General features: G+C 30.1%; 1 protein-coding gene across 1 annotated transcript in view; it reads right to left on the bottom strand.

Moving 5' to 3' along the window:
* Positions 1-7,710: 7,710 nt before the first annotated feature.
* LOC108550011 (trace amine-associated receptor 7d) overlaps positions 7,711-13,984 on the bottom strand; it is a gene marked incomplete at its 3' end in the record, with an annotated part of 117,266 nt that continues 110,992 nt past the window's right edge. The window contains exon 3 of the mRNA XM_017903603.1: positions 7,711-7,827. Within this exon, the coding sequence (XP_017759092.1) occupies positions 7,711-7,827 (117 nt within the window). The remainder of the gene's footprint in view (positions 7,828-13,984) is intronic.

Consider the following 13,984-nt stretch of genomic DNA (forward strand, 5'->3'; position numbering starts at 1 on the left):
ATTGCTGCCTGTATACTTCAATTTGTGAAATTCAAATCTTCGACGATTGTAAGGCAGTTGTAAGCAAGGCTCGAATGAAACTGTTAACATTTTTAATTAATTCTGATTCTTCTTCGTCTTTTACAATTTCTGTTCAAGGAAACAGTTGTAAAATTCATTAAAACTTTAATTCCATATATTTTTGCATATGCAGAAAACATTTATTTTTACGGAAATAGAAAAGGTTCTAATTGTACAGTAACGGGAGACGTTGATGTTCTTTCACGCAAATTTACAACTGAGTTATGTAGGTTTGAAATTTAAATTTTGAATAGATGAATGAATTTCCATTTATGGACAAACATTTGGAAATAATGATTTTTTTTTTAACTTTTCTCTTAACACATCTAGCGCGGGTGCTTTGCCGCCTAACCCTCACCGCGTAACAGGCGATTTTCTACAGTTCGAACGCACAATTACTTCAACACAAAATAGTTGGAGTTTTTAAATTTAAGTTTCTTTCAAATAAAATTTTTAGTTTTTCTTTAAATATGAATTTCTTTATTCCCTTTAAAAAAAAAAAAATTATCGAAAATCAGAAACTAAGAGAATCAAGAATTTAAAAATGTTTTAAAGTATGATATCAGATCCGGTAACCCGAGGGAAATAAAAAACAGTTTGTAAAGTATATTGAAAATGAAGAAAATAGAAGACAGGGAACTTGAAATAAAACTAATTAGAATCTGGTTGCCAGAAAACCGTAACGAGTCTTCCGGGTCTGGAATTTGTCCCAAAATGGGACAACGTGTGTGATTTAATACTCATGTGTATCCGATCTTATTGTAAATACACTACAAAAGCCCATCGATAATAATAATCCTTGCGAAACGTCTTTAATGGCTTCCCACGCAAGATGTGATAATCCGTGCAAAACGACTTTAGTCGCTTCCCGCGCTAGATGTGCTAATGTAAGAATACAATAAAATAGTTATACAGAAATCTCGACTTCGAATCCTTGAATAATGCTAATTTAAGAAATAGCTTAAACTTTCATATTTTATTTTAAACTGTTTGTTAGGGAATAAACGTTCCTTCACTAGCTTTTCTTAAACAAATATAAAGTAACTGTTAAAGTAGAACTACGAAACAGTATGACTGGGATGTTTCATTCAACTGAACCCAGTTAGAAAGTAGAAAAAAAATGAAATTATACAAAGTTAAATAATACCTTCTATTTATTTAAATCGATGGACACACACACACACACGCACACGCACACACACGTCAACAGATCGATTTTCTTATTTTTTACAACGAGCTATTGCAGTACTTAGGTTGAAGATATCTTGATTCTTGTATACTGTTATTTAATTTCTTCCAATCCTATATATGCACCTGCACGTTTCCTAATCTTTCAAGAACGACGTATGCTTTTCAATTTCCGAGGACACTATCAACTGTATTTTGAATAATATATACTTTCACGATAACTCAAGATTAAATCAAACTTTAATGTATGTTTTAAATACACTTGATCCGCGAAATTATTGTGTATTGTTTCTATTGATGCCTACGTATATGTATCAATTTATTAGAATATTTATTACTTCATTAATACAGTACAATTTTCAAACTATATTCCGCAAGAAGCACCTTAACTTTTCCCTACCACATAATGCAAATCTATATTTCTTGTGCGAGAGATATAGACGGCACATATACATAAGGGACGTTGAAATTCAAATACATACAGTGGAAAAGAAAGATATTTGCACGATATATTACCTAAAAGATAGTACTCTTGCCAAGTTACACTTAAAAAAGCGAAAGGAGCATTGCGAATTCCATCTGCTTAAAATGATACTACGTTAATAAAAAAAATTGTATATATACAACTCGTTTTCCTCGTAGAATTTCACTCAAAATAAAGAACTAAAAATGAAATCTGTGAAATAATACTTTTTCATTACCTAACACAAGCTTTCAGTAAAAATAGAATTTGTTCGTTACATGAATTCTCTTATAATATAGTATGTAGATACTTTTTAAACTACTATATGTCTAAATATATTCTGAAAATAACAAATCAAAATTAACATTCTAAAGCGGACAATCTTTAACCTGAATGCTCTGCTACTTTTCATAAAGAATAAACGGATGCATTTCGTGTAAATAAAAAGTATGTACTTTCATTTGAAAAAATAGATGTTGTTTTCATAATTTCGAAAGGTCTTCACTTCTGGTGTAAACATATACATCAATTGATGTTTGACATTATTTCATTTTGCCTAATAGAAAAATTTGTTTACTATCTATCGTTTCAGAGCTACGACTGATATACTATAGAAACATCTTATTCATTAATCAAGAATGGTTACAAAAAGTGAATCTTTTAACAGTAACATTCCAAAGACAATTTGGTAGTAACAATTCTCTGTTTATGATTTTTTTACATGCCCAACGTGATCTGGTTAAAATAAATAATTTCTCATAGACATAGTACTAACAGTTTGTATTAGAGATCAGGCCTCATACATCATAAATTTCTCATTCCGTTATTAGGAGTTAAAAGTGTTTTGTATGTCATAAATTGTTACATTTAGGTAGAACTGAACAATTTATTAATACAAAAAAAGTATTTAATTTACGATTGAACAAATTCATTTCCACTAAAAGCAGCTAACAAATAAAATTCCTGCAAGTATAAACAAATTTACTCCAATATTGTTTATATCAAAACCTATGTAAATGTACAGTTACAACTATTTTACTTTTATTCTTTTTTATTGTATTTTATTTTTTCCATCTTTCGTACCTTGATAGAGACTGATCAAGTTGCTATTTTGTTTCTGAAATAATCGTGACAACAAGGCTAATAACTCACAGATTGCCAACTAAACGCGTTTAGTAAAAAGTACTCATGATTCTTAACCCTTTGAGTATTTATACCGTATGCACATGTCACGATTAAATTCAATTCACAGCTGTCGAAACTGAATCTAGCTTCTGAAATGTCTCGCTCATTTCTTATGATACAAAGAAGTATCTTGTATATCTCGATGTTTATATCATATGCTGACTTAGACTAGTCTAGATCTTGAGTTGATTTATCATATTAATCAACTGTCTGCTTGTGTACATATCTCGTTTAGTTTCATGCTAAATTCTGTCTTCGGTAAATTATTACATTTTAATAGTTACATGTTTGTAGTGCTTTAAAAAATTATTTCCACCGTGGAATAGACTTTTAGTAATGAAACGTAATACTCAAAGGATTAATAGTATTTTGTTGGCACGATAATACGTGTTACATTCTTTGCACGTTATATCATGTGTTATCTCGTATTTCCAAACTTTCCTCGTATTAACTTAACGATGTGAAAGCTCATTACTATTTAATCGTGTTAACGAATTAAATTGATAAAGTACGATGTAAATTGATGTATCGTTTCAAACATACTGGTACGTGCCGATGTTGCAGAACTGATTCGATTAACGACGTATAAATGTTTGAAGTGTTATAACGATTGACCGTTGTATTGATTCCCCGATGTGTTACATTGGTCTACAGCTTCGTCAGTTCCTGGTGTGTTTATATTGTTCATTCTCATTATCGATTCTAAATTTCTTCATGAACGAAAAAAGAATGCATAGCCAATTTCTTGTTAGGAGATGCGGTGAACAAGGATAGAAAGGAAAATGAAGGATATATATAAGGATTGGATATATATATATATATAAAAGAGAAAGTAAAATATACTGTAGACATGATGAATTTATGACACATTCTGATTGAATTGTATAGACGAATGATATTTTCATCAAATTTCACGAGAACGACGTAACGTCGAAAATACGGCGATGGCAATCAAGACAACAGTAAAGAATTATGAGGGCTTTTAAGAACTGCTTCTCATAAAAAATATCTATATTACTTTTATGATAAGCTAACAATGATCGAATAAGAGGTACGAAATTGTCAAAGTAACTAAATTTCCATTTCTTCTACAAATTGTAAATCCTTCAGATTAATCCTATGCTTTCATTTGCGAGGAAATGAAAGAAATACATTAATTTTTCATATATTGCATGTATTACCATACGACGTTAATTTATGAATAGAAATATATATAAAGGTGGGATTCTCGAAATTTCACAATCGGTACTTCTTGGAACTCAAAAAAGGTTCGAGTATGAAAAATTCTATGATCCCAAATTTTTTAATCGAATTAGAAGAATTATAAAATTAATGAATAAAATATCATTAGAAAAATGCCTCGGAAGTGAATATATCGTTATGTTTTCTTATGCTTTGTTTAACAATAAACAAGAAAAATATATTCCTCCCACAAAACTACATCAGCTCTGCAAGTTATAAGGATTTTGAGTATTTCAAGGGTTCAGAAGGATCCAATCGACACAAGGTTTAATAACAGGTAATTTCATCAAATATATTTCAAATACAATCTATTACTGTATATGTATCTTATTTAGGCAAAAGTAATCTGTAATAGTAAAAGCAAAATTAAATTTTATTAGAATAGAAGAGAAAAGCGAGAAAAATCAATTATTCCATAATAATTAATATGCAAACCGTAAAATCGAAAGGAAAAAGTCTATTACCATGCAATTATACATATATGGGATACATAATTATATATGTTTATTAATTTATTTATGTTTTTTCCAATTTTCCTTTCGTCTCCATCCCCTATTCGGTAAAATAAGGATGAAATATGCCCCAAAGATTTTGGAATAAAATTTTCTAACTCTATTCTTCATTTCTTGTGTTTATAATCATTGAAGGTTAACATTGTTATAATTACATATGAAGTAACACTGATAAATTCGATTCATTAGCCTCTATGATACTGTGAGACTAAAAAGTTATGTTACTTACAAAATATAGATATAGGTGTATCATTGAGACTTTACAACTATGTAATTAAAATATCTGCGTTGCTAATGATTTTTTGAAATAAATTAGTTGCAGAGAACGAGAAACTGAATTAATTAACAACTTAAAAGATACACGATACCATTAAAAAGTATAAATTTGACCTTCGTGTCTTTTACGTTTATTACGTTTATTTATGTTTATTTACAAAAGAAAAAGCTAAATTATATTTTTCTTTGAATTAGCTTCCCTTGAATCGATGAAATTAGTTATCCTTGAAGTCATCCAATGTTCAGATAAAATTTTATTCAATACGCTTAATACTTTCGCAAATATTTCAGAATCTAGTCCGATACTTTAATTAGTACTATTGAAGATGATTAAGAATTACATTCCTTTATAGTAATTCCTACAATTGCCGAAGTAAAACACTCTGGCGGTTGTTTGATTTTATCCATCTACATTTTCCTTTTGCTTTAATCGTGAATGAAATAAAACGGAACTTCTGCCACATTTGAAATATCATACATATATGCATATCGTTTATTTTAGAAATAAATTATTAGAAAATACACAACGTAAAAACAAGAATCGTTATAAATTCTCGTTTTTCGTATTTAATATATTATCAATTTTTATACATTTTATTTCTGAAATACGAGCGACTTAACCCTTTGCACTCGGCGATCTTTTCGTTACAGAAACATAGTAATTCGAAAATTTTCTGTCATAAAGTCGACGGTATTTTCAAAACGGTAAATAAGAAGTACAAATTAATTGTAAGACGTAGAATTATTTTATCTCCACACGTCATTGGGCAATTTCAAATTCGAGATATTAATGAACAACGATCTTTAGAATTTGATTAAATGGCGACGGAGAGTCGCCTTTCGAGTGCAAAGGGTTAAGCGTGAATATCGAGACTAGATACAAGCATGGCGTGCAAGGCTGAGGGATGTGAACAATGCAAATGATTACAGACGTGCATAATAACGGAACTACAAAGCACTACACCTAGGTTAAGTTAATATAAATTTTGACAGAAATAAGTTATGCGCATATACTCTTGACTCATAATATCAAAGAATTCAAGAATAAAGTTTATTTGGTTAGATATTTAAAAATTTTCTTATCTTTTTTATTAAAAATTTGTCGTTTCTAATTTCCTTGCGACTCTTTAGCTTGTCGAGGTTATTTAAATTTTGATACACATATTCGCATTATCTTACACAATTTTTCACGTGTATTATTCGTTTATAGATTAGAAATTTAAGTTGACACGGCGAAAAAATTCATGGACAACTAGTTCACAAAAAAAAAATAATAAAAAATATTTGGAACAGAGATTCAAATGAGACTGGCAAGGCGTGAGCGTCTTCAACTAGCTTTTTTTCATTTAGCATTACCCTAGATTTTTAGTTTTTAATTTTATTATAAAATAGTGCATAACTCTTGTTTGACACACTTTTTCTAGTATTTCTATTTTCTAAAATAGACGGAGAAACATTTTTTCAAATTCATAATGAAACCACATGTTTCATAGGCTTCGGTCCTCAAATAATACCAGTAATTCGAGATGTAAAAAATGTTCTTATCGTTTCTAGATACCAATACTGTACATGCAGTTAACTTTTGTTTTGCACGGTAATTATAAAACGTGATTTGGTTATAACACAATTCATAAATTGCGCGCAACTTTTACATAATATGCAATATTCATACACACTTAAGTACTTGCATAAATATAAATTTAATCTTCCTCAATTTTTAACTTTAACAAAATTTTTCATTGTGTAATACAGATTTTGATACGCATACGTGGTCAAAATAAGTAAACATATATTTTCGTAAAAAAATAGATAAATTATTTTTTCAAAAAGTCGTTTTTAGGGCTATAATTTTGTATCCCTAACTGTTATCCCACATTTTACTTACGTTATACAGAAATCATTTGCATATACTGTGCGTCCGTTTTATCTGGAAATGTGTAAATATCGCAAAAAATATGTAATCTAGAAAATATTTTAAATATATATATATGACATCAAAGAAAACACGTCATATTGATATTTGTTTAGTGTTGCGAAAAAGTTGGAAAATCTTATGGATGTCATATTTCAATTTCTCGACAGAAATTTATATTCTTTATTGCAGATTCTGGTAATTTTTAAAAGTATAATTATTTGTGTTAGTTTTTTTACACCAGATATAAATTATGGAAATATCAATTTTCAGATTAAATATCTGAAAATTATAATATCATCATTTTTTTTGCACTCGATAATGCAATATCTCGACAACGTGTTCCCGAAATGAAAAAATTCCCGACAATGATTTATGCAGAAAATGCAGGCAAGAGTTTTACAAATATCGCAAAGTCAGGTACAAGAGTGTTGTAAAAATATAAGTTCTTATTTAAAAATGTAAGCATAGCCTAGATACAGTTCTTCAAAGTCGTGACAAGGTCAGTTATATGCTCCCCTTTGTATCCTACAATGTTCATCTACAACATTTTTTTATATCACGTATTCTTCAAGATATTTACTCAATTCCAGATAAAAAGGACACGTTGTAATAGTTAGATCTACTAACTTCTCAAGTATTTAGTATTGTTAAGTTGTTTTACACATATATCATAAAACAAAAATGGTTTTCTTTAATTCTTAATAGAAGTGACCAATAATTATTCAACGATACACGTAAAACTAGTTGTTGAAAGTATTAAGATATTAATGCATATGACAGGAAGAATTTGGAGGTTAGAAAGTAAAGAATATCTCACATGCATATTTAAGAACGTTAGAAATAATAAGAAAATGATTTAAAGAACATACCTTCTTAGATGTGTGTTTGTGATAATGATGTGGATGCAGCATACAAACGTAACGATCAATTGCCATACAGACGAGGATAACGGCACTTTGTTGAGTTAAAGCTCCTCTGAGAAGTGCCTAGAGCAATAAAATTTTCGAGATTATAAAGTGATTATTTCAAATGCTCAAAACTGAAAACATCACGTACTAGGACGTGCTATTACAAATACAACATATTACCGGAGTATTTTTAGTTAATTAATTAGGTAGTTAGGCATGCTGCTTTCATAATTTCATCCGAAATTCTATTCTTATATGATATATCCCTATACTACATACTGCTTGCTGTTAATATGATAGCTCGAGTCAAAAAAGTCACCGATATAAACTTTTAAGATTACTCATTTCTCCTTCAGCATCAGAAATTCAAGTATGCTCGAAAGATTACAGTAGCAGATTTAGACCAACATCCGGAAGATAAAAAAAATAGTAGTCAATTGTTCGCCTAAGTGTAATTTACTCTGAAAGTTTTCAGAAACCTTTTATATGTACTCCAGAAAAGATAAAATATTACACATAAGTACTCACTTATTGAATAATTATATTGAAGAAGATTGAGGCATTTAGCCTGAATAGATTATTCAGACGCAGAGAATAGTAAGGTTTCACCAAAAGAATCAGTTTGGGATTCAGTTCAAATCATTCATTCAGTTAGGACTATTGTCCATAAGTGGCGGACGCAGTGAGTTGAATTTCATTCTCAATGAAGATTCAGTTCCACTCGATTAACTCGCACCAGAACAATCAGATTCAGGAGTTTCGTCAATAGCATACCCCAAATTGGAATACAAGAAGTGTTATTCAAGCTATTTCGGAACGCTCAAATTTTGACAATTAAACTTCAGTTTCCTAAGCAATTGGGTAGACCTTCTAGTACACCTTAGAAGCACGTAGTGTGCAATATCCAAGGTCGCGAAGTATCGACGTTTAGTTACCCCCTATTAGCCCTAACGCTATACCTCTGCTTTAGGCATTCTCTTAATCATTTGATATCACACTACCATCTTCGAACAATTTATTTATAATTTAAGTACACAATGATATTAATATACAATAAAACATATAATAATAGCCGTTTCTCTTTGATTTTTCTTTATTCTTTTTGCGCATAATTTTTCTTTTCTTCTCCTTAAAGTCGGTTGAATTTTGCAAGTAATTTTTCGTGCATTAGTGCAAATTCGTTAAAATTTTAACGACACTTTAGAATAAAAACGTATACTGCCGTTTCGTATCATTCTTTGGGTAAGAAATGATATACATTTATACTCAAAGTAATTTTAGACATTCGTCATTACAAATTTTTCTATCAAAATTAGTTCTATGTCCTATGCGTTTCATATTTTTTATTAAAATATCTTTAAAATGTAAAAGGTGACGTTTCCATTTTAAATATCCGTACAAACTGACCTACTTCTACTAAATTCAAAACCTCTTAGAAAAATTCTATTGCACTTTAAGAGTTTAAATACCAATACATACGTAAATTACGAACCGTTAATTGTAAGAAACATCAATTAATCCGACTTCTTTATTTTTATACACTGAAACATCGTACAACATTCCTTATCTCAAATTGCAATATTCCTCTCAATAAAATTATCACATTACATTCCACTATCGCATTTACATTATCCTTTTGCTATTATGCCATTTATACTATTTGCATTACCACTTTATGTTCTACTATTAATTTATAAATAATCTAAACTATAAATTTCATTATCACGATAAACTCACGTTATTTTGTTTCTACGATAATCTAATATTTCATATCGCAGTTTAATTATATTTCACAAAGTTATAAATTTGATTTAAATTTGTTACGAGTTTAATTTAAGCGACTGCTGAAACTTTTCAACACAGAGTTTCAACTGTTTATTAATTATGAAGGATAGATATGCTCACAGAGGCAGTCAATAGAAATATTAGTGAGCCTCGTTATATTTTATAATGAATATACTTTTTAAATGTCAGAAATATAGTCATATATTTTACAGATAGAAAACTTAACTGGAAAATGAACAAGAAACATCATTTCTCTTACCCATATAAATTAAAAAAAAAGAAATATAATTAATATACAGTACATCGAGCAACCAATGTGTTCAATTTCAAGGTATGTTTTTACAATTTGCCTTAAAAAGTAAATTAAGAACGAAAAAACTCGAAAAATTGTATTTTTTAATTATGGACATTCGAAGTGTCAACGGAGATATCTACATACATAGCTTAAGAAGCATCAATGTATCTAGCACTGCGAAACAAGTGGGAAAGCAATGTCATCGCTAGAAATCAACCAAGATTAGCTATGTACTTGTTTCCTTTACCTAAATTATATAAAAAATTTGAATTTAATTACAAATGGTGGTAGCCTTATTAGTGTTCCAGTACCCTATTTGACACCGTTTACGTAAACAAAGAGATTCGCTCGTGAATCCATCTCTGGTTTTATATATTCAGTGACGTTTTCATCTTCAGAACTTAAAAACACTCGAGCACATCTTCTTTTACGTATATTCAAAATATTTTCAAATTTACTTTCTGAGAACTTTTGAACATTTTCTTTGTCTAAAATCTCATTCTCGCTGCCAAAAGGTTCATCGCGAGTACCCCACAGTTCAATTTCATTTTCTTCTGGTTCACCTTCACAGGCATAGAGTTTATCATTCTCAATATCAGAGCCTTCCATTGATATATCGTTCAGTTTTTGCAATAATTCAGAAGCTTTCAATCGTTTTGTCACTTTCGGGGCTTATAAAACAAAAGTAAAATATAAAGGACTTATAAATAAAACTATAAAATGAAACTAATCATTATAAAATATTTATATTTGTACTCATTTTTCTCATCTCACACTAATTGAAATAATATGTTGTTTATTAGATATACTGTTACACGAACAGGGGCGTGGGTTTTAATCAAACCCATCAGTCATATTTACTGGTGCGGTAATTCTAGCGTTAATTCGATAGTTTTTAAGTATAATAAATGTTCACATAAATAATGTACGATGAATACGCGCAAAATGTCCCACACGTACATTAAACCATTACAAAAGATTTGAACGCAAGTCCAAATGTCCATAAAGGCACTTGTGTACACATCGAGTATCACACACACTGCAGACCACTCACTAAACAATCTGTATGTATTGGACATGTCCAGAAAAAAGTCCACATAAAGTACAAATTTTCGCGAGGACGGATCGTTAATCGGCTCAATCGTATAAGCCAATTAACGATTAATTAAAACATGTCATCGAGCTCCTGAAAAGACATAAAAGGGCGATACAACGAGGACCCTGAGTTGAGAGTCCTAAAGAATCCTCGCGAATATAATTTGTGACCGGTTCGGACGTATGTCGTTCGGTATCGGAGAGATAAGACGAGAAGAAGCTTGTTTTTATGCGTTAAAATTGCGTTATTCTCATATTATTTTTTTACATCTTTACTATCTTTGTTTGTTTTATTTTGTTCGCTCTTTCAGCATCTCACGTCGTTCACGCAGAACCGATATTCCTTCGATAAAAATAAAGAATATATACATATTAATTTCGGAAGCTGGACGAAAAATTAAAAAATGTTTTTGGCATCCTACGATACATTTAATACGTTAAATTATTTCTGTAATTTTGATAATAAATCATTACAAAATCGTATGTGACATCAAAAAGATAAATTTTTTCCCATATTTCTTGCAAAACATACCGTGCGTTGCGCTTTACTATAGTTTTGCAACTGTTCATGATTTTCGTTTGATTTGTACATGCTCAATGAAGTCAAGTAATGACATACAAGCAATTACATTTGAAAATTAAATTTAAGTTTAATTTGTATTCTAGTTCTCTTTGATAATAATTAAATATAATTAAATGGTAATTACACTGAATGTTTAACAGAGCTGTTGCTAATGATACTGCCTATTATTTTATTATAAATTCGATTAAACCAGTAACACTAATTATGCACATACGAGACGAGAGACTCGCCATTCAAATCGGCCTGATTTTGAAGTACGAGTTACTCTTTGAGTAAAAATATAATTTTAGAGAACGATAAGCTGTGAAATTACTCTTCGACAACTGATCAATCAGAGCGCGACTGAACAGATCGATGGTAACTAATGGTACTCTCTAATTTGTCAGCTAACTACAGAACAAATTGACATTTACATAATTTGATCTTGTCAATATCAAACTGCGTTTAAAGTCGAAAGATTCGATGAACTTTTATAAATGTTCATGCTATTACATACACGGGACATTGATTGAACTTGCTACTTTATGCTCGAAAATTCAGCAGACCGTGATGGAAATGCTGTTGCTCAATGGAAGCAACTGCTGATTCATCAGACCGTGTAGCCATATCTTAGTCTATGAAGATATTCTAGACCAAACTTAGGTACTTTCGGTTCAGGGGAAGATTTCATAAATAACACGCATAATGTGCTGATTCCTATTAAAACGTTATACAATGCGTAATATCGCATAAATATTGTGCGGTAGTAATATAAAGTTAACAAAAAATATCGAGTGAAATTCGTAACAGATAATAGTAATGTATCCTTCTTTCCAATGAGGAAAATAATACGAATAATATTTTGGCATGTTTAAAGGTGGAGATATTTAGATTAGATACTAATCTAACAGTAAACAACGATTTTGTTGTAAGTGTCTGTGGAATAAATAATTAGTGAAAATTACTATAATTCATGTACGTCATCGTTCAGTAGTTTGAAATCACGTTCATGGTCCATGGAGAGAAGAAACGAATACAAACTGATGTAATTATTGTTTCTCTTTAATAACGAAGTAGATATATTTTTGCAAATGAGAGTGATAATACTTCGTGTCTTTAAACAAACAACAAATTTTTTAGTTTTTCAAAAATATTTTTATTAAAATGGACTATTACGATAGAAGTGGTAAATTAAGATACATATTTTCTAAGAAATATAATGATTTGATACTGTTACTTTATCATATTTCAAAGTATGTATAATAATTTAATAAATATTTAGTAACTGAAACATCAGGTACAACTTTTTCAATTAAAAGATGCAAGGTTCTTTGTTATCGAAGGAGTGATTCTGTTGCGTCCTTAGTCGCACAACTACTTTGAGTTTCACGAAATTGTATATCTCGAAACGCGAATGTGTACAATGATATTCGAGACGCTGGCCTTAATGAATTTAACCATACAAATCTAGTTGAGATAAAGTGATTTCTTGATTTGTCGAGTTCCGTAAAGTCCGTCTAGTTTGTTGTTGATCGAGTACTTTCTTGTTCCGTCGTCGATTCAGTTCTGTTTAATTTTGTCGCTCGATTGGGTCTGAAGGTCTAGATACGTGTTCGGTGTGATTTTCTATTGATTCATTTTGTATTGTCGGAGAATGAACTATGGAACTGGAAGGAGATTTTGTCTTAATTTTGTCTTAATTGGTAAGTGGTTAATTTAAGGGATGAACAGGTTCGGGAAAACTTTGGTTGTGGTATATCCATCAAATATATCTGAGCTAGGTTCAGTCAAACGGATCAGGGCAAGAACTCCGTAAGTGTTGTAACGAGTGGTCATATTTATTGCGGCGCCTCGATTTTTTAGCATGCCTTATTGTTACACGTTGTAGATTATATGCTTTAACAGATTTCAAATACTTGGACGGTAGCGTACTTCAGAGTGGCCCGCGAATCAATCGTGAAAATATTTGAGACAATTCTACCTGTATAACGGAAAAAGTTTTAGGTTAAAGTGTGTTAGTATTAAATAAAGAATGCTCGTATGAAAAAATTTGTATATATTATCTTTTAATAAGAAACAAGAATTATTTTGTGTGTTTAAATAACTCCACATAATTTTGTTATTATATTCTAAAATAGTAACATGCTTTACTTTAATAATTTAATACTACAATAATGTGATTCGTTTTTTGAAGTATTTCCGACTTCATTGCTCATACATCATTTCACAACTGTATAACTACTTGTAATAAAAAATAACAAAATGAAGTTGAATGTGTAACTTAAATCAAATAGTGATTTGGTACATTTCTATATATTTGTATTGTTCATTTTGAAGGCTTACACGCTATTAATGGATGTTCCATAAAATACTGATTATAGGTATCCCTAGAAATAGAAATCCGAAGGGTTCATGTTCGGTAAGCAAATTATAAACAGATCCATTTATTCTGGTAAAATCAATATTATGTATAAGAGACGAGGTCGTACATAATTATT

Source organism: Eufriesea mexicana, unplaced genomic scaffold (assembly GCF_001483705.2).
Source record: "Eufriesea mexicana isolate 0111107269 unplaced genomic scaffold, ASM148370v2 scaffold2438, whole genome shotgun sequence".
In the NCBI taxonomy this organism is placed as follows: domain Eukaryota; kingdom Metazoa; phylum Arthropoda; class Insecta; order Hymenoptera; family Apidae; genus Eufriesea; species Eufriesea mexicana.